Source organism: Acanthaster planci, linkage group LG02 (assembly GCF_054643075.1).
Source record: "Acanthaster planci isolate LZ-2023a linkage group LG02, COTS_SCS, whole genome shotgun sequence".
In the NCBI taxonomy this organism is placed as follows: domain Eukaryota; kingdom Metazoa; phylum Echinodermata; class Asteroidea; order Valvatida; family Acanthasteridae; genus Acanthaster; species Acanthaster planci.
The window spans coordinates 22,518,097-22,545,298 of record NC_141778.1 but is presented as its reverse complement, the minus strand read 5'-3'; the positions used below and the strand labels follow the sequence as shown (position 1 = coordinate 22,545,298).

General features: G+C 40.6%; 1 protein-coding gene across 4 annotated transcripts; it reads right to left on the bottom strand.

The window, feature by feature from the left end:
• Positions 1 to 73: 73 nt before the first annotated feature.
• LOC110976113 (SLAIN motif-containing protein 2-like) lies at positions 74 to 27,131 on the bottom strand. 4 transcript variants are annotated; one of them, XM_022229124.2, is made up of 9 exons: positions 25,752 to 27,131; positions 15,765 to 15,913; positions 14,369 to 14,443; positions 12,942 to 13,172; positions 12,127 to 12,357; positions 10,940 to 11,041; positions 9,672 to 10,056; positions 7,643 to 7,733; positions 74 to 5,460 (listed from the first exon to the last, which is right to left on the bottom strand). In XM_022229124.2, the coding sequence occupies exons 1-8, from the start codon at positions 26,084 to 26,086 to the stop codon at positions 7,679 to 7,681; spliced, it is 1,563 nt and encodes a 520-aa protein (XP_022084816.1). In that variant the 5' UTR covers positions 26,087 to 27,131; the 3' UTR covers positions 74 to 5,460; positions 7,643 to 7,678. The 4 variants fall into 4 exon arrangements, with proteins under 4 accessions (XP_022084816.1, XP_022084815.1, XP_022084814.1 ...); XM_022229123.2 differs by having other exon boundaries at positions 74 to 7,733; XM_022229122.2 differs by lacking the exon at positions 7,643 to 7,733.
• Positions 27,132 to 27,202: the final 71 nt, after the last annotated feature.

The window sequence follows — 27,202 nt, the reverse complement described above, 5'->3', positions numbered from 1 at the left end:
TTACATGTTGAAGTATTTCCCATGATCCCCACAGCCAACTCATCAAAACAGTAACACAGAGTCACCAGAAACGTTGCTGTCTTTCACTTGATTTTATTTCAATATTAACTTCGAACAAAACATGCAGAACAAAAAAGATGTACCCATATTCAATTATTGTACACATCTATTTTGCATGATTCATTTTTGCGACTATACGCTTCCACACTGAAGACATTTTTTTCATTAAAAGAATTTAAATTTTAAAGTAGATTACAAAATAGTCCGATGAAATATCATTTTGGGTGAAAAGAAGCTAAATCAGGCATTTAAATTTCAAAGGCCTCAATGCCAGAATTCCAAACAAAATTAGGCAAAATAATTTCTCCAACAATTCAAGAATGCCCCATTATTGAGGAAAAATGGTGCATGATGTGTCTGTATTGACTGTAACTAAGCTGACTGATTAAGCTCAACTGAACAATATTGTTTACCACTGATCATATCATGTTGTGAGTCATTAATGTGCAAGTCTACTGGATATGAATGTACTGTTTTCACCATATGTTCCTGTTTTTGCTCCAATCATAATAATAAACATTCATCCATGGGTACATATCCCCCATTCAGACCCGCTTTCAACTACTTTCTCCATACTCGCCCAAACAAATTTACTCCTTTGGTCATATTAATCGTCAATATTTATAAAAAACCCTAGTTTTCAAAATGTTCCACAGCAACAAACAATCACAAGTCATTTTTAGCCAGTTGTATCCTTACGTAAATACTCGCGACAGATAGCCATTACAAAATTACTGACCTGTATGTTACTTTAATACGTTATGGTACATTTTTTTTGAACAAATACACTTTCGTCTGTGAAAAAAAGCCAAGACTTTTTCCCAAGCTAAAGGATGCTTGTTTTATCAAATCAAAAAAGAAAAGCACATCCCTCAAAGACAAAAATTCGGACAGCAGAAACAGATCAAATAACCAAGAGGAGGGAAGACCATAACTACCCAGTTCCACAAAGCTTGAAATGGGCCACATGACCCAAAGCAAACCATAATCCAATAATATCGAATTGCGTACAATGACATTCTTGAAATGAACATGGATGAAAAGATCCATTGCATAAAGTCTCTGACAAAAACTGCTGCATGGGCCTATTTTCCTAACTCGGCAATTTTAAAAACAATCTTCAAAATAAAAATAGAAATTCAGTTTTGTAAAAATGAAAACGACACTGTAAGAATAACAAAACCCTTTTATTACAGCAAACCCCAAAATCACATCACAAATTATATCTGCTTAAAAAAATGGAACAAACTTAAACCACAAGGGCAAACAGTCTGGTACTGTTCTGATTCTGAGAATAAAGTGAAAAGGAAACTCACAGTTTTCCTCATTGTTCAACTCACAGAAAGTATAAATTACACTCTGTACATCTTTGTACATAATAAATTATACACAATGTCATGATATGAAAAAGCACGATAAATAGAGTTCAGCAGAAATAAATTTACAACTACTAAAACTAAAACACCAACATGCTTTCGCTTATCTAGTTGATTTTATTCTCGCTATCATTAAAATGCTGGAACAAATCCGTCCCTTTCATACTTAATCAAATTCTTGAATTCATAATGGGGGAACCAAATTATAAATCCATCAATATTTTGGAGAGACTTGTGGTGGACTAATAAGACACCCAAAGCAGTGATTTTTTGAAGGATTTGGCAAACTAGAGATGATCACTTAATAGCGGACTTGGAATCTATATAGTTGAAGCTTTTTGCATAGCTGGAAACACTGACTGTGAGCTTCTCACAAGGAAAATGAGATTGACAGGTTGTAACCTCTTCCTGATGGCTGGACTGAAAAATTCACCTGTTTGAAACTGACATTTTTCAGCAAAAAAAGATTACAGAAAGATGTTCTTTTTGTACACTTTCTACAGTTTCCAAATGATTGTCACCATTACGATGAAACTAAACACCTACGAGAACAATCCGGTTCCTTTTAGTGGTCAGGAAGAAAGTTGACCAAATCAGATATTAAGAAAACATTATCTGCATTATGGAAAGGTTTTGATCAAGGCAATTCTGGATTCGGTGATTAATATTTAAGGGTGAATATAGCTGCTCCTTACTGACTGCATGAGTGCCAGAGAATTTATTTTAATTCTGAGTGATTATGTTGATTTTTCCTTTAAAGAGCTTTCGCAGTAACAGTGTGCATAAGTTAACAATCTGTGTTGTCTCAACAGACCTCCTGAATCAGTTTGGAAAAGGTCACTTGTACTGAATCTCATCTGTGCTGTAGCTAACCCAATCCCAAGGCAATTTCAAGTTTGAACACTCGCTCAAATAATATGCAGACTCTACTTTTACATTTCAATGTTTTGCGACTTAAGACTTTTTATCCTGCCTGGTGCCACAAGTTAAGGATTGATGCAGGTCCAACAATCACAGTCATAGTATGCATAAATTCCTTATTACCATTTCAATCTATATGTCTGCCAAAGGAATTACTGTTGTACAAAATGCACCCGACTTAAGGTGCATGTCACCACAGCACTTAACCATCAAATGTAATCAGGTGTGATATACACATCTAAATGTCCAACTTTTCAACAGTTAATATCAAAGTAGTGTTGCGCATGTTGGACCAAAGTACATGTACATACACGTATTTCAAAGGACTCAGACTTATTTTCTCCTCTTTTTTTCTCGACTCATACTCGAGCAAAAAGACTCAAGGACCTGGCCTTGAGTCCACCAAAAAATAACTGTTTTGCATCCTCAGCACCCTTTCAACATAAAATATGCAAATAAAGGGAAAACTGCAACAGTAGCTCTGTATCATTTCCAACCTGACAATGTCTTTCCTATTGAACGACAAACATGACATACATACCTGCTCCGTTGTACAATGTACTCGTTTCTTTAGATAACATTGTTACTCTTCTTACTTTTCATGTAGTCTTGATGTCCTGAAAAGTGTTTGGTAAATTGTTTGGGGTACAATACTAGATTAAGAAAAATTATTACTGCACTGTAAACAAATGAGAATATCAGTTCTCTTTTTGTTCATGTCTGCAATTACTGATCATAAATGAAACCCAGTACCTGACTTATGAGTACCTGATGCATGCCCATTCATTATTCATGCTATTTTTGAGGCATGGAAACATATTGTGAGGACTCTGACACTCTGACTCGGATAAGTGGTAGACTCAACTACAATCCTGTATCAAAGGTTCTGTAACAAATCTGTAGTGAATCATTTCTCACAGATAACGTGTAGCTCGGAGCCATGAAAAGTTGATAGCAACATCTCTTACAAACCCCATAAGTGCAAAAAAAGAAGTTCACTTGCCCTTGAAGTACAATTTAAATTACACAGTTTTGTGGAAAATCTGTTAAAATGTTCCCAGCAGTTGAAACTGCCTGTCTCCAAAATACAGACTTCAACTTTGACGCTTTATATCCAGTGGCCCATCATGCTGAACTCGCTCAACAGATAATGCATACAGAAATTCTGCAGGTGTTCACTTAGTATTAACAAGTTCCTACTTCTAGTCTGAGTGTCACTGTAAGCTAACATGTACACTTCAAGTATTACATTCTACGGCTCACTTCAAGAGAACAGCATATTCCGTGGTCTTTACATATTTGCAGTCTCACACACTTAGCCATACGGCATTTATACACTCTTTTAATTTATACAGTATTTAACATGACCTTCTCACCTTAGTGGTGACCGTTAACAGAGCCTTGAAGAATGAATTCTGCTGTAAGTTTTATGCCGTTAGGAACGTGCGAACTTGTCAGCCTCGTCTTTTGAATATTTGACTGTCAGTGGAATAACAAAATACTACATGGATTGTGAATGGACTTTATGTTTACTGATATTAAAAGACAGAGAGATCATTTGAGCAGCACGGTATTTACCTCCACTATTCTGTACTTAGAAATGAGAGAGATAACCAACTTCTATGACCAAAATACACCCTTTCTTCACTTTGCATCAAAATGTTAGTGTTTAGTGGTTTTTAAGCATTAGCAATTATGACGTTAAAGTTTATCTTGGTCATTCTTGCAGGATTAAGACTGATAAGACGTATCCAATGGCAATAAGCAAAGCCTGATACTGTAGCTTGTTTGAACAAGTTACTGCAAACAGAACTAGCTTTTTCAATATCAATTAAAAAAACACCAAATAAGTTGCTTTTTTTATACCCAAAGAATGAACTGCAAGTTGAAATGTTTTTTGGTACTGATTAAGATATTTAAAAATGAGCAGCAATACACAAAAGGAAAGGAACTTCTGAGAACAAATATTATTTCCTACTTGCTTCAAAGCTTAAATACGATTACCGAAAGGTTGGCAAGGAAATTTATGTTGGCACTATATTATTTTTGTCTATTTTTTAAATTGACCCGACCCTTTCACTACAATTTGAAATTTTTTTGTGGAACTCCCATGCTGCAAGAAAATGCTTGGAAAAAAAATTGTTAATTTGAACTTTTTATTGCATTAAAGCAACTATGGCTAGCTCAAAATGAAGGAATTCTCAAATAAAAAAAAATAAAATAGGGAGTCAACTCAAAAAGTCAGTAGTTAAGACACCTTATGGTCAGTATATTTATAGCAAGCTGCAGTAGGCTTAACTATGCTATGTGAAGTAGGTAAGAAGATTTCTGCAACATTATGTTAGAGACCAGGGCCCAAATTCCTGGAGCTGCCTGGCAGAAACTTCTGCAAGGCAAAATCAGCTGAAGATCAAGTTAAAAGTGAGTAGAATGACGATACATTCAGGTTGGGAACCTGTTCTGTGAAGCAAATATTTTTGGTAGTCATTTAGTTTGTCTGCTTAGCAGCTCCTTAGCAGCTCCTCCTTAAAAACTCTAGTCTAGACGACAGGTTGATTAACTTTCCCCCGACAGTTTTATTAAACTTCCCCCCCCATTCAGGAAATTTTGGTAGGGTTATGTTTACAGCGGGAGGCTGGTGTTTCAATTGACTACCACTGTAAACATAATCCCTCCAAAACCACAAATGATGGAACCTGCTCAAACCCTCTGACATGATCAGCATGTTCAGGTTTATGTCTGCTATTCAGCACAGAAGCTGACACTGAGATCTTTCACTAATCTCCACAGTGAAAGAAATGAGCTGAAAAAAAAAAGATTTTTACATGGCTCCAACAATACAAACACCTGATTTTTTTTAACTGGCGTTTTTCGTTACAATGTACCATTTTTTGTCACCCTATCAGGGGAAAATCACAGATTACATCACAAATAAGCTGATCCAACTTTATTTTTGCTCTTGCTGGGTTAGATCAAGAATCACTTTGTTGTCGACACCAAAGGAAGAAAGAACTGCAAGAAATCATCTAGACGTCTTCAATAGCAGCCATCTTTCCAGGCGTCATCCTTTGACTTAGTCGATCTCCTTGGCATTGTTAATGAGCTACAGAGCCAGATAGGCAAGGACAGCAGCGAAGGAAAGAAAAAAGTTTTGGTGTTAGTTTGAGGTATTAGATAAATGTGTAAACGTAAAGTTTGGGAGAAGTATGATGGTTATTGTACGACAATCAATATATAAGTGACAAAATAATGGCATAAGCGTTAGTAGATACAATGAAGTTACATATACTCTGTACGCATTGGAGCTAGCTGCAGAGGTTACACTCATGAACCGACACACGTGTTTACTGTTTTTGCCTGCCAATTTGTTGTTTGACTTCCTTATATTTGGTACCATTACAAATGTATATTTACAACAGGAAAGCCTCTGATGAAGGGTTTATTCTCCAGCTTACATGTGCACTGCCTTGATACGCAGACAAGTGACACATTTTTGTACCATATCAGAAATTGATTGCTTTTCAGTGTCATCACACATGGCTGCAAATTGACACAGAAATGTTTGATAATTGAATATTTATTGTGCGTTTCACACAGACGAATGGCAAGCAGAATGTGTCATCGTATATTCATGTACTTGTGTAGCTTCTGCCGGTGGCGAGTTTTGCACGTCACAAGACCACACAAAAGTGATGACGGTTCTACTATGAGAACTGTACTCCATTCATACGCATAACCTCTCTACTGGCCAACGTTGTCATGTCATGTAGACTTTCTCAAATGAGTCTGCGTATTTCCTCACGATTGAAAACTGGGAAACTTTAAACAAAAGTTGTATTTATTGGTAGCAAACACAACCGAACACAGGTATGGCCGTGGTGTGCTTTTTACCCAATGCTGGATGAAAATCAATTGAAATTAAAGAAAGATTTCTAACTGGCATTTTGTGGAGTGCATTCATAAGTAAGTTACCTGTAGATTTCAAACATAAATTACTTCAGTGAAAGACAGTCGCTTTAATTTCAAAATTTTGATTGACCCTGCTTTCGTTTTAATTTTACGTGCGTAGTTTTCGCTATTGCAAACAAATATTATATCACTATTAATTTGCGTACATGAAGCTAGTTACAGCTATAAAACAAACTTCTTTATTATAAAATGAATCTCACTATATGTAATACTGTCTATATTTCTGCGATGTCTCTGCAAATGTTTCAGATGAAAACGTCTACTTCCTGAAGCAACTACATTGTAATCACAACAGTATCCTGAAGATGTTAAAACTAGCCACTTCGTCGGGTACGTTTCTATACACTTTAAATGGTAAAATACAGGGAGGAATAAAAGCAAGATTTGATAAATACAATGTCTATCTTTGAAAGGATTGCTCCCTGACACTTCGACGTAGTCATCTAAATTGTCTTTTTTCCTGTGTTTTTCCAGATTTAAGAACCAAACAAGTTTGCATCCTCCGATTGTGTTACAAGTTAGTTTACTGCAGGCTGCAAGCACTTGTTTCTGTTAGTATCAAGGAGCTTGTTAGTTGCTGAGTATCTGCTCATCCAGGGTATCACTTCCAGTTAACTATGGTCCCTGACACAGCGCGCTTCTGACACCAAATCTCAGCGGGTGTCAGTGAGTGTATATTAACATCACAGATTCAGTGGTCAGCTCTGTTGCTTTCTGTCTGTGTGAGGCTGTGAGTCTGAGGACTGTGGGGAAGACTGATTTTTCAGTCCTATAATGATTGTACATGTGCACTACTTGACTGTGACTCAAGAATTCTGTGCTGTCCCAGTCAGGAAGGTTCGTTCTTGTTGATCTCTCTTTGGTTTATAAAAGTGCTAAAGTAAGATAAGATCTTTTTGATTCTCTGTGTAAATGTGATCCTTGGTGCTCAATATTCACTGCAAAAACACATCTGCATCACAAGCTCGTCTTGACATGTATTTTAACCGCTGTGTGTTATCACGGACTGCGATATCTGCTGGTATATGAGATTCAAAGCAGCCAGCTAACCCGACAAGAAAGCAAAGGTATGTGGCTTGAGCCCCATCAAAGCAAGTTTTAGCATTTTGGGGGGTCGAAAGCTGTCTCACAACACACAAAGTAGTATGCTCACTGACGCTGTTTGGGAAGAACCTTAGCATACATGTACATGTATATGCCTTTTACTCAAACCTTAATGCGTTTTCTTCCAACTGGGATAGTCCAAGGCTTACATAAAAGTAAAAAAATACACAGACACGGCACAAAGACATCAAGATCTGACATGTAAGAATCACCTGGCTACCCACACTGGCGATCTATCAGCCAACGGGTTACCATTCTGACTGCTGAGATTCTCTAGGATCCCTCACTGCTGGACTGTCTCCTCTGGAAAGAGAATGGCTATCTCACATTGCACTCAGGTTTTGTTAGCGACAGTTGCAGAAAGATATTTTCACAAACGACCAACAGATGCAAGGCATGCTCATGCAACTGTACATGCCAGTTATCTCTGCTTGTTTTTTTCCTCCATTTCTAAAATACTGGTATAAGATCAGTAAATGGAGTTGATTTCCTTTTTCTAACTGTCTTACTTCACACATCTGTATTTTCGGGCTCAGTTTTCACCTCTTGCTTTCCGAATTTCATGAACTCAGGGGCCAGTGCTTCATCTGAACTTTACAGCAATAAATCATACCATTGTACAAGTACTTTGTGCAAATGTGACCAGGCCCAAGGGACATTTCCACAGACATGTACATTGTACACGCATTCTCACATAAAACTGAATGTTACCAGGCAGCCTCACCAAGAACAAATTTGACGGGTTCATATCAATTTGATCTGCCAACAATTCTTGCAAGATAGTTTTACATCTCTGCTTTCCTCTTTTTTTTTATTTCAGTGTTTCTACAAAAAAGAATCTATTAATGGCAAATGGATTTTTACACATGATCTTTAACTGTAAAAGTCATTTTTGAAAAAAAAGGATTATAGTTTGAAAAATAACAAGAAAGCTACTCTAAACAATGTTTAAAGCTCTTAAGTAGTAACACATAATTTTCTGGTACATATATGTATATCTTTGTTATCGGTTTAAATTTTGACGGAGTATAAATGTAGGAACCCTTTGAGTACATGTACATGACACACACAAAAGCCAAAGAAAAAAATTCCTGTCATAGTTCAACAGCAACACTGTACATGTATAAAGCATGCTTCGCACCAATTCAGCAGATTCAGCTTCGCATGCAGGACGTGCTCTACTCTACTGTACATTTACAACAACACCGTGGATCTTCCGCAGCACAATTTTCAAAAATAAGACCTTCAGATTTTCTGCAATACAACGTAAGAATTTGTTTGCACAGAGACTGTTTCTTTGAGGTGAGTTATACAGATTATAAAGTAAGTTTGGAACCGTGTTGTCTACACTTTGAAGCCACTCTGACGGAATGTGTACAAACAATATGTGCAATGGCTGAAAAATATCCAGAGTAAAAAAAGCTTGTCGTCTAAGATGAACTGAGCAATGGTTCACCACTTGTCGTCTAGTCGTTAAAAAGACTGTTTAAGCATTTCACATGGGCAATCTGCATCACATCAAGTCCCCACCGGCAAAGCCGTGTTGGGCACTACCCAGCTCTCGGTACACAAAGGCACACGTACACTTTGAACATGCTTGTGAGCAACTCATTCAAAAAAAGATACTGTCACAAGCAGGCTACTGGGACATATACACAGCACACAGAATGCTCTGAAAAAATCCTAATTACGCCGTGTACCGTCTAACTTGCCACAGCAACTCCACAACAGTGACCACAGCAACATGCAAACAACTTTCACATGACATTATCTCAACTGTATGGAAGCATGCCAGCGATATCACGCTTTTTTTCTGTTTGCTGATTTCATCACCAAAAATATTTTTTCCAAAGAATCAATCATACAGTGTTACTGTAATCGGTGAAAAGGCCTGTCACAGTAAAAATACTGTTACTGTACATTGTTGCTTTTCAAAGTACACACCACCCCCTTAAAAAAAAGTAAGATAAAAAATCAAAACTAATTCATTTTCTTCTTGTTTGGAAACCCTGTTTAGAAAGCCAACCTTTCACTTACCATAATGGTAATGTTTGAAGTAACATATGTTTTCGGGAAAACTTGGTCACAGTCTGGTTTGAAAATGGTTTAATAAACCCCTTAACTGTAAACCTCTTCCCCTGATCATTAAAGCAAATTTGATTTTTGGAATAACTTGTAAACAAGAAACTAAATCAACTCAAAATGCTGTTGAACGATCGCAGACCCGTTTGGATTTCTTACCTCCGATTTCCAGGTACAAGCATCTGCGACCGTGGTGAGAGAACGGCCGAGCGAGGCCTGGGGATGCCGCTCCGCTCAGCCGAGGCACTGGACCGGACCGGTATACCGCTGCGCTGGGGAGAGGCATTGCGCATCTTGCTGGGCGAGGGCTGCTTCAGGCCGCTGGCCTTGCCCGGGCTTGGCAGGGAGCGGGTGGGCGAGGGGCTAGTGGGGTGCTTCAGTCTTGTCTCAGTGGGGTCCGAGTGGTTGGTGGCCGGGGTGGTGCTGGTAGGGGTGGTCGTGGTGCTGGGCATCGGTTGGGGAGCAGCACTTGGGGGGCTGCTGGTCTCCTTGGTGTAGGTCCGATTGAGATTTGGTAGGCTACCTTTGTGAACTGCTTGCCTCTCTGTGTGATAGAAATGTCAGCGAATGTTAGGGACCATCATGATTCATGACAAGCTTTATAAACTGCTTCTATCCTATAAACATCGACATAACCACACAAAGAATACAGCCAAGCTTAACAAAGGAGAAACAGTAGTCACAATTATTCAGCACACAAAATCGGAAGTCAATAGAAATTGCAACAATCACAGACCCACAACAACTCAATTATCACAAGACTTTGATTCAAGTCACCCGAATAAAAACAAAACTTTTCATGAATACAGAGCTCTGTGCACTTACATAAGATCTGGCAAGTCCGGCATGAAATTACTCAAAACAGCACATTCATCTTGATTCAATGAAGGTCAAATGTTTGGAATTGAGTTGAATATGGTGCATATTTAATAGACGGTGCTTGCTGATGAGGTAAACAGGGGTGAGATTGGAGCTTTGTGGGCCCCACAGCAGTGTAGGGTCTATGGTCGATATTTCTGTCTGCCTGAAGTCAACTTTTACACAAACACCTTACTGGTAAAAACAGGATTTTCCAGATTTTAAGAGAGACTGTTTGAAAAATCCTGAAATCAGAAAAGTATGGTGACAAAATCCTAAGATCGAGAACAATCCTGACAAATCCCACCCCTGGTTAAAGGAAATATGATGACTGAATGACATTTCTTTTACTCAAGGACGTACTGCTCATGTACTATTCAGCAAAAAAATTGCCATGCTGTTTGTTAAAGCTGTTACTGTCACGCTGGAGTTCCTGTGCTGAACCATCTGTACATCGTCACGTCAGCCCAACATCCCGAGGGATGCTTGACTTTCACTCCAGAAGTGCAGAGGTCACATCCATGCATGCAGGTCACAAGACACAACACCCCTCGGACGCCCACACTTACCCAGGGCGAGTTTCTGCAACTCGGCAATAGTGATACTGTCCCCATTGTCTGAAGTATGATTGGGCGTCATCTTTGCTCCGTAACTATATCTACGAGTATCCCCTGTATGGCAGACAGGGTTGAGGGCAAGGGGTGGTGAGAAAGGGTAGCAAGAGGGGAAGGGGCAGGCAGGTCCAGGATGGGTAACAGATAAGTCTGGCATTTAGTTGTGTGGGAAAATGGTTTACATGGTTCCAATCGAATGCCAAAAAAAAAAAGTACAAGTAACTGATGTAAATATGACTGGCGAGGTTGAAGTTGGTGTCCAATATGCAGGGGGGAACTGGACTGCTTTTCCATTCGTGGACATGAAAAATGGAGTCATCACACTAAGGTTCTAAACTAGATTTTGACAAATGAGCTCTTCAAGGGGGACACTTTAAGCCACATCTAACCTGGCAGCTGCATTTCAGCAGCAGATCAATGGTTTAGTGGGGGGAGGGGACATGAGTTTAACTGGGATGGTAACTCCTCAGAACGGGAGGGGCAAAAGCTACGGTGCAGCAAACCATGCTGGTTGTATTCAGTTTTTTCCAAAGACTGATGCATGAAAAGCTAGCAGAGGGGAAGTGTATTTGATCCGTCTGCAAGTTAAGGTGACCCTCCATGACTGACCGTGATGATGACAATTAACGAAATGGCATTTGAATCGTTTTACATGTCGGAACCAATGAAATGAATGCACGTGTTTGAAATCCCAAAGGACAGGGTGAATGTATGATAAACAATTCTCAAGGCCATACAACACACAAAAATATGACTGACTGGCACCACATTGAGAGGACAGTTTCCTTGATGGGGAAAATTTAGACTTTGTGGTGGAACTTTCTTGTGACCCAACGAACTTAGAAGTCCCCAAAGCATCGTACAACGTGTGTATGGTCCTGACACTCATGGAACGAGAATACAAGAGGAAACAGTTGAAACACGCCGTGTCCTGGAACTCAGTTATGACAAAAGTGAACAATATCAGTTTCGAGGTGTGTCAAACATGGTCATGTCCAGATTACTTGGTTGTGGCTTGAAATTACACATCGCTCTATGGAAATTATCTGAAGCCAATGCCACAGATTTGTGTGTAATATCAAGTCACAGCCAAGTAACTCAGACCGGCCCATCACTCACTGCTGCATGCCCTATCGTCCTACCTTCGCCTTTCTTCATCCTCTCCAGCGAGGGCCTCCTCCGCACCACAGTGGATGTTTTGGTACTGGCCTCCACATGGGCTTCGTGGGCTTCGTCCTTGTCCGCATTGCTGCCGTGGCTGTTGGTCCTCGAAGCTGGCTTGTGAAGGGTATTCTCGGACGAGGCCGGCGAGACGCCCGTGGTTGCCCTCCGTGGGGAGTTGGAGGGGGATTGATGCATGGCTTGTCGCAAACCTGAAAACGGAAACTCAACAATTTTGTAAAATGGACAAAACTTATCAACTTCTCCATGACCAAACAAAACAAGTGTTATTTAAGATGTTCAATTCTTGGAAATCCCCAAAATGTAAAGCCTGATTTGTCATGTTGAAGTGTTGGGCTTTTGAAATAAAATAAGGTTTCTTATGCTTTGATATTTGTAGCACCTCTTTTAATGTTTCATCGCATGGGGTCTGACCATTTTAGACCCAAAATACAAGTTTTCCATAGCATAATAAAATGGACGGGCTAAACAACGACCCTCTGATCAGGAGTCACAACCCTTAATGACTAGGCCATATGCACCCCTTTAAGCATGGGCGTAAATCTTGTGGGTTAGGGGACATACAGGGTCCACTTTTTTGACCAACGGGCACGGGCTATTAAGTCATTCCTTTTTTGTGGTGACAAAAAAATTAGCCGCATTGGGCTGCATTTTCCGTGCACATCCGTGTAAATTGAACACCGACCGTCAAAATTCATTGAAAATTCTACATAAGATTCAGGAAGGTTTGACAAATGAGAAGGTTGGATACTGATAAAACCCTTTTGTAACCCACTTTCTTCCTGCATCTTGGCTAGTATCTGCACGTCGGTGACATCCTCCAGCTTGCTGTAGCCCAGCTCTTCGCTGGATTTCCTGTCACCACTGATCCGCCTCTCCCTCTCCCGTCTCTCCGCTTCTCCCTTGGTCCTGGGCGTGGTCGAGGACTGGTAAGGGAAGTGGGTGGGTGCGCTGGCCCCCGGATGGACAGAGGTCGGCGAGGGTGATGGGGAGGATTCTAGTCGGCCTGTTCATGAGAGAAAGAGCACAAAGAACTTGTTAGACTGAGGCCGTGTCCGAAATGGGCTTTCAGAGCTACGGCTAGGTCTATTGTCTACGCGTGTCCACGCATGTATGCAGTAGGCCTTAGTTTAATCATGGTGGTTGGAAAACAAGCAAATGTTCGACACGGCCTGCCCCAATGGGCAAACTAAAAAAAACAAACAAGAACACAAAAAACCAAAAAAATTGTCATGGCCCGCTTCCGAACAAGGATTGCTCTATGCGGCTACGCGTGCGGTTCTGGTAGGACCAGGAAAAAGGTGTATTTCGACACCTGACACTGCATGTTACAACTCTAGCTTTTATACAATACGGCAGATCAAAAGATGGTAATGGCAGAACAACATTGATTGTGTTATGACATTTTGTCCGAGCAGTTTTTTGGTCTAATACGGCGCGCTCTGTGCGTATCCAACATTTTCTTAGACCGGAAACATTTTCATGCGATATAAAAAAAATTGGGATGGCATTAATGCCCTTAACTTTGGTACGCTGATGGCATTAATGCCCTCACGTTTGGCATTACTGCCCTTTATTTCAGCCAGTTCACCAATGCCAAATGGCAGTGCCCTAAAAAAAATGAAATTTGAGGCCTGATATATCAGGGGAAACAGAAAATAAGGGCAGTAGTGTCCATGTGAGCCAATGAGGCACAGAGACAGAAAAGAATCACCCCAATTCGCAACAGGCATGACAGGTGAATAGTCTGATGGTGTGGCAAAGCAGACAGCAACAAAGTTATGCACAGTAGCTGTTGCAGACTTGACAACGGAGACTGGCAAGAAGATGCATCATTCCAGTTTCATCTGTTAACCCCAACACTTCTGCATACAATTTGGCTTGCAGTACTAAGTAGTAGTCTGAGCCTGAAGGACCTAGCGCTACAAATGACTACTTCTGGCTAGGGCACCCACCACTGTTACTCGTACTGAGAACAATAAAGTCATGCATTCATAGTATGGTACATACTATACTGTATGGTTCATTGTCAAATCTATTGTATTTTATGGCTTCAGAGAACAATAAGGTCATGTCCTCTTACAAGCAACAGCACTGAGTACGACATTTTACCACTAAGTAAGAACCCTGTAGTATTTAGGGCTGTTAGGGTTAAAATACCAACTCTTTCATGCCAAGCAACCTTGTACTCGTGTTACTGACCTACTCCGACCGATGCATCAACCATCACTGGCTGTTTAATGACCAGGGAATTGGTTCCCACGCTGTTTCGTTGTGCTGTTGGTTGGTAAAAAAAAAAACAGAGGGACAATATGTTAAAATCTGACAATTAACCCATACCTTCCAAGATCCGTCAAAATCTAACCTAAGGTTTGTAAGAGTTTGCGGGTGCTGCTTATCAATGGTTGTCCCTTGAAAGTTCAAGTGCAAACGATGCAACGTAGAGTTCGTGCACAGTGGAGATTCAGAGAATTCAGGAAGGTTCACAGCAGAAATACATGGAAAACTAGGGCAAAGGGCAGCTTGCAATTACTGGAAATGTTGAAAATATACGTGATCAACACGACAAACATGTCTCATTGTACGTGATGCAGATGATGCTCGTTACGGAAAATATGTTTGTAGGATAAGATAACAGATGCTATGACATGATCCACTTCCCCTATTAGAATGCGGATCTTGCTAAAGACATATTTGATTCCTTTTGTAAGAGCAATCCTGGGTAAGAATATTAATTAAATTGACCTTTGAAATCTCAAGTCAAGTAATAAAACTTGCACTGACTGAGTCTATATACAATGTAAGTAAACCGGCAGTATGTCTAAAGTTGAGCGGCAGGCCACACCTCTGTTGTCATTCCTTCATCCTATAAAAGACAGGCGCAAGGCTGCGGTTCTCCCTCTAACATTTTCCCGGGAAAATCACTGGCATAATCTGGGGGGGCCCCGGTCTATAAGTGTTTATTTTCAATCTGCTGGGGCTGGCACGTCAAGTGCAGGGAAGACATACCAGACAGGCCAGATGCCTCAGATGCCCCATAAAGCACGGGAATAGTGCCAAGACAAAAATGAGGCGGCCAGGATGAGTGAGGATTCTGGGTGGATACTGATAGGCAATAACGGACCTCCAGTCAGTGCTAATGTCTCTGACGTTATCGGCATGTACACCTACGAGTAAGCGCAGACTTGAACCCCACTAACTGTAGGCCTACATTTACATCTTCAGTAAATGAAGTTCCAAAGGGCAAATTATTGAACAGCATCATGAAACGGCAAATTTCCTATGTTTTAAGTTTCTCAGCACCTTTTTTAAAAAGGAAATATCTGCATCCCCCCAGTACATGGGAAAAGAAGTTTTCTAACAAATTGTGACAAAAAAATTAAATGAAAAATTTAAAATATCTGCACGTACAACATGTTCTGGAAAAAGTTCTTTGATTTTCGGTAAAACACATTTCAATGGCATTTCTGGAGGCATTCTTACAGTGGTGCCAGGGGTGGGGAGCTCAGTTGTAGAGACTGCCCTTCCCCTCCCTGCTCCAAGCCTTTCCCCCCTCCCAACCCCCATCCATCCCTCCCCGTCAGGCTACTCTTGGTACCTCTTGCCAGTTCATCCAGTTTGGCTTGCAGCGACCTCTTGGCTGATTCCATTTCATCGCTGGGGTGATCCAGATCCTGCCGAATCCAGTCGTAGACATTGACAGACCGCTCTTCGGGTGTGAGCACTCTTAAAGGGGAGACATATAACCTAGGTGACAAATGAGAAAAATAGACCATGACACATACCACAGAACCAGTTCACCGTCACCTTGGAAGTACGTGGCTACCATGACCTGCCTTACACACACGGTACATGCACGTGCATACGTGTACATGTATCGATACGAGTACCTTGGACAAAAGGGGAAAAAAATTCATAATGGCAATTTTTGAATTACTCAAAACAATTATATTGAAAACAGCAGGTGCAACAAAGCCACGGGAATGGAAAACAAAACACGGGAGATAACCAGACTGCATACTGTTATAACACTATTACTACTCGTAGTTGCAATACGTACACTGTATACATGTACATGTTTATAAAATGCTCTTTTCCACAGCTCACCCTCTTGCTTCATTTACTGTTAATTTAAAGGGTGTGAAATTATAATTCAAAGCACATGTACCCCATAAGGGCACGGGACTAGACTTGCCAACAAGTGAACAATGAACTCATCAATCAATTACACACCCAGCAATGTTTGAGCCCAATGATTGACTTTCATACATGCAATCCTGTGCATCGCTTGCCTGTCATGCACATGGGTGCATGCAGATGATGATGCTACCATCACTGACAGTTTTTGTGCAGCAACACTCAGCGATGAGCCATGGACCGTCTACACGCTGGACAAGAATTTACATGGGGTGTTCCTGCATAAATGTCAGGTGTTTCTTCACTCGACCAAACTCAGTTTAACTAGGCCTACACGTACATGTACATCATTTTGGAGGTTGCAAGAGTGTACAGGTTATTCAGCCTTGTGCCACTGCTGGCAGCTTTCTCTCAATGTGAGATCAAATGGTACAAAATACGCATTCTCATGTATCATTTATCCATAATATGAAAAACATTTACAATTTCTTTCTCAAACAAATTCCATTCATTGGTTAGATTTATATAATTAAAGTAATAAGCAGGACTTTCTGATGCTACAAGACACAATGCAAAGCCACTACACTTACAATGTACAAGTACAATGAACACCTACATGTTTTTAATGCACTGGTTCCTGACAATCAAATTTCCTGAGTGCTGGTACCACACACACAGAGTGCATAGGAAGTCCATTAGGTTCATGACAACTTTGCAATCTCGAGCAGGAAGTTCTACAACATGTCTTTCTACCTGTGCATGTACATGGCTACAGTACATGTACATAATCTACATGTGCACAAGGCTGCATTGGCCTCTTGTTGCTACAGTTTATTAAGTTCAATTGAAAACCAGCTGAGATATACATGTAAATGTACAATGAACAAAAACACTAAGAATGCATCATGTACATGTACCGTATGTACTCATGCACAAGTGCATGTTGCTACGGAGTCACAAATTGAATGTTAAAAAATTACGGGTCCAAAAGTGTGACATTTTCGTGTCCCTGTTACATCCGACAGTCTAAGGTTGTTATTTAACATGGAAATATCACCAGAATTGAATTCAAACTACATGTAATTGTTTGGCAGGTAATTTGCATTAATTCAACACTCTTGGAAATTAGAAAATGTGTTCCAAACTTACAAAATCCTATGTCAGATGTGACAGGGACTCTAATTTCTAGAGTTACTCATATGCACATGTGTACATGTATGCAGGTTTTAATGGTGCACTGTTTGCACGTGTGCGTGTACATGTACATGCAGGGTACATGTACAATGTACATGAAAATTGATACATGTACATTAGATGTCAAGTATTGATTCAATAAGTATACAGATGTAGTTGGTCAAGATTTAATAGGAATTTGCACAAGCACTTACTAGTGCTATAGTTTCAAGTTGGCAGGTGTGATGATCAATCATACATAATAAGGGTGAAGCAATGTACATGTATGTGTTGAGCAGATGTGCCAGTACCTCATCATAAACAACAAGTCCCCATTCCAGTTCAGGGTTCTAGCCGCGGTGGGCGGCGCCGGGCGGCACCACCCGGTACTGCAAATTTCCGCCCGGCACTCAGGGTTGAAATTGGCCCTGCCATCCAGCACGGATTTTCAAAAAAATGAACTGAAATATTACTGAAAATTTAAATGTACCAATTCGATCGTATTTCAAGCATCAGAAAGCATTAAGAACTGCGCTCACTAGGCTTTGTAATCCAAAAATTTACCCGGCACTAAAATGGTCCCAGCTAGAACACTATTCTAGTTCCATCAACAATGTACAGAGGGACAAATTACACAGTTCTGCAACTGCATCCATATTGGCACATTTACAAAAAAAAACAACAATGCAGCGGCTAAGATAAATTGTGTGTAAAAATGCGCACTGCAAAATATTGAACTTCCACGGCCACGATGACACTGCAAAATGTATGCAGTATTTCAATGACTGTTCACACTGTATCGGTGTGTACATGTACTTGACATGACAAGTGCTCATAAAGTGCACTGTAGCACACACATGTACATGTACAGTACATGCATTCACACAAGTTCTGAGAGGCAATTAAAAGTAACATCTTTATTGTTCCACCATTGCCTTATTGATTTTGGACAAGGACGACAGACAGACAGACACACACACACACACACAAAATATTTAAACTGTATGTGCACTTGTTATTTAGTGACAACTCGTTAGTTTTATTATTGGAGGAAAGAAAGATCTTTTGGTTACCAATCATTTTCAAAGAGCAAAAATATTAGTCTCCCAGACAAGAATCTTATGGGAAAATTTACCAGAAGGTGTGTGTACAATGTACGCCTAATTACAGATCCGAACATCAATCGGCAAATGCCAGCAAAGTGTTATCTGGAATACATGCACATAAATGCTATTGTGCCACAATAAAGAATATACGGACAATGAATATGTGCCATGAAAAAAAGTACTTAACGTCTTCGGAAATGCCAAATTGATTGTGCAGTATATTCTCACAAGTTTGCTCAAATAAATAGATCCTTCACACTTAAACAAGTCAGTGACATGCGTTCAGTAGTTCAGTAATGACCCAGGATGTGGCAGCACATTTTAATGCAGACATCCCTGTGACACAGTCCACACCCTATTCCCCAATCCCTGTGAAAACGTTACTGCACGAAAAAAACAAAATGTTTCCATGTGCCTGTCAGTGTGTGTACTACATGTACATGTAGGTCCGAAAAATTCAAAGGATCTTGGAATCCTAAGCATGCTGGGACAGATAATGTGGGCTTGATGCTGACGAGAGACTGCGCATGCATGTGAATGGAACCCTGCATTGTGAAGAATGTCACTCATGACATGTGTGTCCATGAAGAACATGGATACATTGTCAAAGACATTCCTACACAGCAGTGATACTTGTGTACTGCACGCATACATGACACACCATCCATCTATACATGGACTTTGGGGGTGTTAAAGACCTATTAGAACGGTTCTGAAAATCCCACCTTTGCCTGGTAAATAAAAAACAATGACAAGCTGAGTTTTAAGGAGGCTCATTCCTACATGTAGGTTTTGAGATACATGTAAACATGACCCAAACTGCCTACAGTGTACATGTACATGAGTGCATCTGGAGCGGGATTTTGGCCATGTTTGAAAGAAATTCCAGAAAATCCAGAGGGCTGGATGTAATAATGACGGAAATAAAATCTGGCAATTTTTGAGGGCTTTTAATAGGGAATTAGCCTGATGGTATAAATTCCAATTCCACACGGCTAAATTACAAATGTATGTGAATCAAACATTTCACTTATTGGTACATGTATAATATTTAAAAAAGTATTTAACCTCTAAAATTCAGCGTCCCGTCAAAATCCTTAAATGTGGAAAAAATTCATCAGCAATTACTGTACATGTACATCCCCATGTAGAGTACATGTACATGTATACACATAAGGACATTATGGGCTGAGATTTCACTGAGATGTGCATGTACATGTACACTGTACATATCTCATTCAGACCCATAGTAGTCTTAATTCTGATGGAATATTTACACAGCTTGACTGGCAGCAAGAGGGGTTTTGTTGAAAGTGCCAACATCACAATGCACTTGACTGACCAGCCTTGAAATCCTGGCAAACACCAGAACCTACATACATGTGCATGTACATGTTTGATAGGCAAACACATGTTTACATAGTGCATGTAGGTCTCTATACAAAACTAGTTTTAAAGGGCATGTCCCGCAGAAATTTGGAACAAGTCCTTAGGATTTGAGTGACCCTTCACATTATTTTCTGGCTCCAACAAGCACTTAGAACACAAGCTATGTACATGTATACAGCTCATGAATGTGAAGGGGTCCAGGGGAAGCCACAAATAGACCGTATAAATGGGAGACCTAATTTCAGTCGTATTCCTGAATGTATATATACATTTGAAACCCTTATTGGGATGGTACATGTACCAGATGATTTTTTAGGGGGGGGGGGTCAGAATGAAATGACAGGATAGAGTCTGGTCCTTTAAATTTAACGTTTTCAAATGAATGCACTACCTTGGGGTGATCTGACGGAAATTTGACCCCCCTCCCCGTGAATACAGTCTATTCAAGTGGACATCTTCTGCCCAACTCAAGAACATGAAAAGCACCCCCCAAAGTTTCTTTTGAAAAAGGAGATTGTTGGGCCCCAAAATGGTGAGATTGTGTACATGTTTGCCAGGATCAACTCCCTTGGTTCTTTGCGTTTCCATCTGAGAGCAGAACGGACGACAAAATACGGTTGAAAAATGGTTCTATGTGCCTGAGAAAGTAGAGGAAGCCATTTGAATAATGCCTGTAGGCAGACTTTTGAACTACCCCTTTTTGTTGAGGGGATGATTTTGTTTTATACAAATACTTGAAATTATAACTGGTTAACCCACAAAAAAATTGAAAAGAAAAGTGAAAGATGAAGGACAAGACGATAATTTCTGTTTGAGAAACCCGAGGGATGTTGGCATGCATGTTCCTGAGCCTCCAAAAATGCTGATTTTACACTGTTTTCAACGAGGCTCGCATTGGTGGACTGCACCCACAAGTGAAGTTGTAAGGTGAGGATTACTGGGGAATGAGTAAGAGGGAACAGTAGGGTGTTGTTCAGGAAGGGGGTGACAAGCGGATGTTGACGAAGTTGTACAGTCCGTACCATTGTTAAGCCATCACTCATAGCGAGCTGGTAAATTCCAAAGTAAAGAACAACTAGGCAGCAGAATTAGTGCTTGTTAAGAGGATGAGGATAGCATTTGAGCCAGTCACAATAAAATTGTTGAAGCGTATGATCGAGAGGGATGAAAATGTCTCGAAGATGGCTAAGGATCATACACGTCCAACAATGGGTTCAGTAAGCAGTACAAGCTTGAAATGCTGAGCAAGTACCATTGCGCCTACACACATGTACATGTACTTGCCTTCTGTGATAGTTTTAGTGAAAGCTGTCCATAATCTGCCAAAAATAGTCGTAGTAGCAAAGGCATAAACTGCCTTATGATTTTTTATGCCCATTCATAAATACTCATGTACAGTACCGTAGAGTTTCCCTATTCAACAATGTGCAATGCGACCGTTTACAAACATTTGATCATGCCCGCTGTGATTTGACAACGCCCACTGCGTTAAAATGTGCTGGCACCTGGAATACGAGACAGTTTAATCCCTTTCTATTGGTCAAGAGTCTGTGCGCGCCGCGGCACGCAGAACACGCCACCCATGTGCCAAGTCCATATAAGGAGATTCTTTGTAACTACATGTACTTGCTCCAGGAATATACCATTGAATGACCAAGCACACATTGACTCCCTTATCATGCAAGGACTATACCTATTTGAGAAAGAGAGGGAAAAAAGGCACATGTACATGTACATGCATGTACATAGTATCTGTATGCATTACATAATGAAGGATTAGTAACCCAAGTCCATCCAAGTAATGTACAAGTACATGTACTCCAACATTTGTATGAAAGCAACGATTATTGCACCTTCATGTATACTTCAATTACAAAACCTGTACATGATGCATATATCTATAGTTGAGGCTACAGGCCAAGGGTTGCGCCCACAGGAAATGACATGGTCCTACTACAGGAAGCAACTCAGGAGCCCCTTGATCCTCCTGGGTGCTGCGACTGATGTCAACAAGCCACACCTGATCAAGAACAGACTCTGTGACAGAGAACTACATGTACTTCCCCCCCCGTCAAACTAGTGCTCGCGTTTGGGGCGTGAAGGACTCAATTGACTTCGCACAGGTGTGCACGAGCATGTTTATGTAGGCCAATTTCATGTCCGTGTACACCTTAAAACACTCTTCACCTGTACAACTGACGGCCCTCAATTGGAGAGTATTAACTGCTTATTCATCTTGCTGATGGAGTGAATCCACTCCGAGCAGGAACGAGAGAGGGCATGGTTTTTACACAGACGTGACAGTGATTTGGTGGAAGCTCAATGCATGTGTGCGCAGGTTTATGCACTTTGAGTATGGGATGCACTGAGTACAAGTACAGTACTTGCGACTTATTTCTGTTGAAGGTCTCCATGTACACCCCTCGTGCATAAACCCCGTTGAAATACTTCCCACTAGCCTGTCTCTTCTTTGCCGGTGATGTTCTTCAACTCTGGGTGGAATAGGCTAAACTCAGGAAGAATCTGGAAGATTACGTCTGCGTCAACCCTAACTCCCCGGGCCCTTGTGGCTTGCATGCATCCTCAGTCCTTCAAAAACCTCCAACTGCCCCCAAGGAGAACTTGGATACAGACTCAATCCTCGAACACTCCCCCTTTTCTTTCTTGACAATGTTCCTTTGAGGGGGTGACCACTGCCTCAATCTTTCGTAATCTTCTGGCAATTCCTCTCATTGTGTTAAGGCAGTGCGAATGGTATCTAGGAGCAGTATGGATGATTTATACATGTACATGTGCATGGGGGAGTCTAACCCAAGACATTGACAAAATGCGTCCTTCCAAATCAGCTGAACTTTTTTTGCCATTCAGCCTCAATCCCTCAACATCCTCCAAAACCGCCCGAAGGATTTTGGAGGATCAAGTTTTTGCACTGTATTACAACAAATGCATGCACGGATGCTCTCATGTACACACTCATGCCCCATCTGTACATTTTCATACACACTGCACCTGTTAATTATCGTATGTATAAAGATGTGCAATATCTTTATGGTGTCTTCACACAGCCCGTAATCATGTCAAGCCAAATTAGTATACAGGTAATTCTAGCAGAAATCAGGTATCCAAAAGTACGACATTTTTGTGTCCCTGTCACATCTGACCTTTGCTATTTGACATGGAAATATCACGAGAAGTGATTTCAAACTATTACTACTGTACTTGTTTGGCAGGTAATTTGCATTAATTCATCACTCTCGGAAATCAGAAAATGTGATCTGAACTTGCAAAATCGTGTCAGATGTGACACGGACACAAAAAAGTGGACCCCTAATTTCCGGAATTACCCATACATAAGTTTTGCTTTTCACCAGCACTGTGTTCGTACAGAAATATCTCTCAGCACTAAGTACATATGTAATGGTAAGTAGGCTTGGTGCTCTACGATAGCGCGCAATGAAAATGTTTGAAAGCTTACTCAGGTGGGAGTTGAACCCATAACATCCTGCTTAGTACTACAGATGTAGTACCAATGACTATACGTACGAGATTGGCCTACAGGGTTCGAATCTCAAAATTTTAACAGTGGGTGCAGAAATGTGGAATGAGTCAGGATATTTTGCACCTTTGAGAATTCCAAGAACACATTTGAAGCTGAACTTTGTATTTCACACTCAGGTGACATGTTGGTACACATACATTTTTGCAAATGTAGAATACCTTACATAATGCATTCACATACATGTACATGTATTTTTACTGTACAGTTCACTGCCCATCTTCCACTGTGGTTCCATGGTCACATGTGTGATGGACGCACTCACATATGGCAGACTTACATGTACATGTACCTTCATGTCTTGTGTACATGCACATAGCCACAGACAGTGAATTACTCAAAGTCACATGAATATTCTGTGAAGACCTAGATCAACATCATATTCATAATTCATTGCCAGACATATCTTGCTGTGACTAAAGTACTATTTCCCATGATCATGTTACATGTGCCTGGCAGGTGGTACTTTATACCAATTTACTCAGTGGTGGGCTTACGCTGTGCAATGATGACTTTGATTTTAATTATTAAAAGGAAACAGAAAGGATGTGTTTCTTTTCCAGGAAGGGCATTTTGGATTTGATACACACAACACAATGTAAAAGTCTTGACCACTGCTCTTCTGACACATTTGACTACACTGCACACAGGCTAGGACACTTCACAGGCTAGGACATCATTCACTCTTTTTGAAAAGAAACCAGTTATTTGGGCAAAATTTTCAAAACCTTGTCAGTTTCAATTCTTGAGAGGTGCCGTCTCCAACGGATCCTTTGGCTTTTACTATTACAGAGTAATATGGTTCTCTGCTGGTGCATATAATTCCAAACTCCTGTCTGATCAGACATTACCAAAAACAAGTCACTCAATCAATCCAGTCATTTCATGCAAACTGGAGGCTTTAATTTTGCAGTGCCGGAAATTTCAAGGGCAACTGAAATATGCTGTGAACAAATTCATAGCAAACCAGAGTTTGTATGAGGAATCCGGCTATAAATGTACATGTACATTTACGGGACACCTTTTGGGCCTTTTACACTCTTTCCTTTTTAAAATACTTGTTTGTCTTAAGACACAGTGACACATGTTTGTATTGAAACAGCTTTGACTTAAAAATTTGCCTGAAGATGGCATTGCTTGTGTACATAAACATTAAAATTTGCATAAACATGAAGTACTCAATGTCAAGAAACAACAAAAGAAAGTTTGGTCAATTAGTCAAACTCTTGCAAAGGTGCTTTCTAAACACACAAGCACCCAAACAAGTTTACAGGCACTTAAAGGTTTCATTCACCGCTCAAGATGAAAAAGAGAAGCTTACGTACAGTGAAAGTCACTGCCAGTTATTTAACCCTATCAGTTCCGAATGCTACAAAGTACTACTTAGTAGTAAAATGTAGTACTCAGCCCTGTCGCTTGTAAGAGGACAGGACATTATTATTCTCTGAAGCCAGAAAATACAATAGAGAAGACAATGTACCATACAATGCTGTGGCACTATGAATGCATGGTTTCATGTTTCTCTGTACAAGTAACAATGGAATAAACCTAGCCAGAAGTAGTAATTTGTAGCACTAGGTCTTCCAGGCTCAGAGTGTTACATAGTATTTTGTAGGACTGAGTACTCTAAGCCAGACAACGCCCGGTACTGTTAGGGATAATGAAGTTAGTATGGCTGAGTGACAGTTTTGAGGTATCCCCTGTACATTAACGGTGACCTGCAGGGATATACAGTAACCTTTTTATCCTGCAAGATATTAACTGATCACTATGGGTTTGACCTGCTGGCTTATCGAGTCTAATACAAGGCACGTGACTGGACAGAATCTGTCAAACTCCAACAGGTCAACAGCAGAGAAGTACTTCGAGTCATTTGGTATGGACAGGCATCAAGTATACATATACGGGTGACTACCGAACCTTTTTTTTTTTTTTAAGTCAGTGGAATGGTCTTAAAAACCATACTGTGGGTCATAGGTCATCATATTGAAAGAGATATGCATCAGTTTCATTGACGGTTTTTTTTTGGGGGGGGATTTAATTGAGAAAGTGGAATTTTGTCAATTACTAAATGTACCCTGATAACTGGGCTGTATTCAAAAAGCCATCGCACTATGAACCCACAAAAGTCGTAGGGCTGCGAGTCACATATAGGCCTAGGCCTACTAATAACCACGATGATTTACATACGCCCATCATAAACTTGACAACACTTTCCACTCACCAGCTGTCTTCTTCCTCATTCATCATATCACTAATTTCACTGTCCAAAAGCTGCACACTATCATCTAGAAGACTGTAATTGGCACGGTCCTTATCCGTAGTCCCGTTTTCTAAACTGTTTGGGGTTCTGTCATTACTGTGGTTTGTCAAATCAAGGGAATGTGACGATGATATCGCCATTTTGTTCCGGACTCGTGAGTTCTGGGGTGTCGTCTGGATTTTGTCGCCGCCTATTCCACCGGCTCTGCTGCGAAGGAGTTCATTCTGCTTCTCCAGTTTCTTTACCAGACTCTGAAGTTTCTTCACCTCGGCTTCTGGGTCAACTTGAGTTTCCATTTCGCATATTTTTAACACATATTCGCACACCGAGACGCGAAAAATTTAGTCAATACATCGGAAATCACGGTGGATTGTGGGCAGAGTCGACCGGTCATTCAATTTGCACAACAGTCCAATGCGCGTACTGTCCACAATACAGAAATATAGTTTGTAGTAGTAAATTCAAGATGGGGTATTTTAATCCTGTCTTCACATTAAAAACAAAACCCTGCACAATTAAGAACATTTCAATTACTTTCTTGCCGAGTATTTAATTAACTCGTGATGCACTACGGTATAATGAGGAATAAAGTGACGCCCCCACGACTGAGCAAGTTTATGTTGATTCTCATATTCACCAAACGAGGGCGCTCTTCAAAAGTGATGCGAGTGGCGTGGGAATGACCGTTGAGGGCGCAATTTGTCAACCTGATTTTTACATTTTTCTTTTACAAAAGAAATTCACGGTCAGGGTTAAAACCAAAGAGACCCCGAATTACCCTCTAAAATGGTAATACCAAGATTGAAAATAAACGTAACACCACATAACAAAATCTAGTCGTAAGAGCTCTTTCATTAAATCTGCGTATAAAAAAGTAGTATTTTTAAAAGTTCATATAATTATATTTTGAGGGTAGCTGCAATCGGTTGGTTTTAATACAAACCTTACAAGTGCACCTATATGTCTCGATTAACTTTATTAAACTTTTGAAAGGGTATTTCACTGCCTTTTAGGGTTTTAGGCTTCTTCTTCTTGCGTATGAGATCCCACACTGCTACGCCACGTCACACACTAGCTGCCTCAGCCAAGCCACGGTCGCTTGAATTGGGTTGGTAAGGTCAGGGGTACCCCCAGGTGGGCCGAGTTCCACACAACCGAGCAGGATGTGATCTAGGGTCTGCTCAGGGGCAAGCTGCAGAAGGTCGGAGACCCCAGCGATGCTTGTTGGTGGCGAAACGGCGGCCAACTCCCAAACGAAGGCAGTTTAGGGTAACCCATTCTTGGCGGGGGAGTCCTGCCCCTGGAGGGGTCTTGGTTCCAGGGGCGATAGTTAGTTGGGTTTTAGGCTAACTGGTCATGAACAAAACTGGGAGTGTGAGGTCATCCCAATAAGAAGCCTTAATGTTACATTG